Source organism: Gossypium hirsutum, chromosome A06 (assembly GCF_007990345.1).
Source record: "Gossypium hirsutum isolate 1008001.06 chromosome A06, Gossypium_hirsutum_v2.1, whole genome shotgun sequence".
In the NCBI taxonomy this organism is placed as follows: domain Eukaryota; kingdom Viridiplantae; phylum Streptophyta; class Magnoliopsida; order Malvales; family Malvaceae; genus Gossypium; species Gossypium hirsutum.
The window spans coordinates 87,610,139-87,612,970 of record NC_053429.1 but is presented as its reverse complement, the minus strand read 5'-3'; the positions used below and the strand labels follow the sequence as shown (position 1 = coordinate 87,612,970).

General features: G+C 29.8%; 1 protein-coding gene across 1 annotated transcript; it reads left to right on the top strand.

Moving 5' to 3' along the window:
* Positions 1–916: 916 nt before the first annotated feature.
* LOC107962251 (VQ motif-containing protein 4) lies at positions 917–2,082 on the top strand. The gene has a single exon (XM_016898570.2). It carries the CDS (start codon positions 1,191–1,193, stop codon positions 1,926–1,928), a length of 738 nt encoding a protein of 245 aa, XP_016754059.1. The 5' UTR covers positions 917–1,190; the 3' UTR covers positions 1,929–2,082.
* Positions 2,083–2,832: the final 750 nt, after the last annotated feature.

Here is a 2,832-nt window from a genome sequence, read left to right as displayed (position 1 = left end):
TTTAATATTTAACATATGCTCCTTTTCATCAAATGTTGGTCATTGACCGAGTTTATCGTCATCTGATTTTGAATTTGTATAATTAAGATGATAAAAATCTCTTTATTCTATATATTATTTGAAGTATGGATCATTCCGAATCCACCTATGAATGACGCTATGAAGTATGCAACATGCTAGTACGATCCATCTTTTTTTGTTATGCTCCATTTTTTTAAAGAATATCATATCCCGCAATATGATGTAAGAAAAATTTTTGTATTTGTATCATTAAAATTTATCATAAAATATTTAAGTTTACAATGCAAATAGTCTGTAGCCTTAATAATAAAAAATTTATATAAACTTAATTTGAACAAAGAAATATGCTAGATTATAACATTTTCTTATAATATGTAAATTAAGTTAAAATAAGTCAAAATAATATAAAATTTATAATATATAACCTCTATAAAAAAAATTTATAAAGTATTGATAACTTTTGTAACACTTTTTATAAATAAATATTTTTCCCATAATTTTAGAAAATTATCTTTTTATAAATGTTATAATAAAAAAATATACACTTTTTTTATAAATAAATATATTATAACACTTTTATAATATATAAATTATTTTTTATAATAAACTTTTTATCATAATTTTAAAAATTTTAAATTTAAAAAATATATTTTTGTTTTTACTATATAAATTATTTTCAAGATATACCTTTTAGAATTTATAATATAATAAACCTTTTACCATAAACATTCAACACACTCATTCATGCTTATACTTATAATATAAAAATTTATAATTTAAATTTATATAAAAATATTTTTTTAAAATTAAAATTAAATATAAATTACCTTCCTAAGTAGTTCAATTCTGACCCTCCTTTAAAAGTTAAGTTACAATTCAATAAAACCCATAAATTCCAATAATTACCCAATCATATTATTCAAATATTTACATCCATATGCAGATTACTTTCCAAATACTACCTTGATAATTAAATAAATACACGGTTTAGACAAAACAAAAACGACAGCCGAACCCAAAAGCTCGCAATCCACCAAAACATTTCTTACCAAACCAAAACCTCTATATCCCTGTCTCCTCCATTTCCTTTCATTTTAACCTTTTTTCCCCTTTTCCCAAGCATCCAAACAGAAACAAGAAAATCAACACAAAAGAAAAGGTAGCCCTAAATGGAAACCACTACATGGCTGAGCCCAAATCCCAATTTCCTTCCTTCTCCCAAAACCCACAGTCCCAACAGCAGCATCAGCAGCAACACCACCGCCCCACCACCCCCGACTCCGCTGCCCCAGCAACCCAAACTCATCACCAGATCCGAATCCGCCAATCCTTACCCGACAACTTTCGTCCAAGCCGACACTTCGTCTTTCAAGCAAGTCGTCCAGATGCTCACCGGATCCTCCGAGGCCGCCAAGCTTGCTTCTTCCATTAACTCAACTTCCTCCCCTCACTCCGATCCCAACCTCAAAACCCACATCCCGCCGATCAAGTCCATCCCCAAAAATAAGCAAAACTCTGGGTTTAGACTTTACGAGCGAAGGAACTCTCTCAAGAACCTCAAGATCAACCCCTTGAACCCGGTTTTCAACTCTAACAATTCAGGATTTTCGCCCCGAAAACCCGAAATACTCTCCCCTAGCATTCTTGACTTCCCGTCTTTGACTCTTAGCCCGGTTACTCCCTTGATATCCGATCCCTTTGATCGATCTGGACCTGGAAACCACGCCGATTGTATTAATAATATCGCCAACTTAGACAAGGAAGCTGAAGAGAAAGCAATTAAAGAAAAGGGTTTTTATTTGCATCCATCGCCGGCCTCTACACCACGAGATACTGAGCCTAGGCTTCTCCCTCTTTTTCCAGTTACTTCACCTAGAGTTTCAGGTTCTTCTACTTCTTCAAACTAAGAAAAACAAATCATTTTTATTTTTGTCTTCTTTTGATGATGTTGTAAGATTTTTTTTATATATTGTTGGGCACTGAAGATGAGGAATGTTAAAAAAAGGGCCGAGAAATGATTTGTAATCTTGGATACTTCAAGAGGAAATCTTTGCTTTTTTACTTCTTCTGCGATGTTTGGATGCTGGGAAATTTTAAAAGTATGATTCTAGTTAAAAACAATTTATTTATCTTAGTCAAATGAGGAATTTAAATTTTGGTAATTTGAGAAATTAAAGTGATTATTGCGCAAATAGATGACTGATTTGAATTGGAATCAATGAGTGACTATTAATGGCCAAGAAAAAAAAGTGACTATTACTAGTTTTTCTTAATTTTCTTTTGGATGATGTGTTATAAGGAGGAATTTGTATTTTGAAAATATTTAATGCAGTATTTAAATGGTCCTTTTATGTATTATTTGGTATTTATAGTTTCATTAAATGCTTTACATGAGTTTTGATGCAGTGGTTGTTTATTTCCTCCTTTAACCTTAACGATGTTGTTGGGATTCACGCTCATACTAACGATCAATTGTTTATCTCTTTAAAGAGTATTCATGATGATAGAATTGATTATTATTACCGGTAATGGATAAAAAAATTATAAAAAGTCTAACATGGTATTTGTAGTTTGAAAATGTTGAATTGATGCCTAAATTATAAACCTATGTATTATTGTGGAATTTAATTTATGAAAATTTGATAAATGATCATCAATTTCAAAAGATAATATAATCTTTATATGAGAAGTTAAATAAAATAAAATTAAAAATAAATAACTAAACTTAAAGAAGATTAATTTTTAAAAACAATTAAATCTCAATTTTTGAGATTTTTTAGAGGAGATTTGAGAGCAAATTGCTAATTTTAA

Excerpts from the sequence above, each read along its gene's own strand:
- LOC107962251 (XM_016898570.2), top strand. The coding sequence starts at position 1,191 with ATGGAAACCACTACATGGCTGAGCCCAAATCCCAATTTCCTTCCTTCT.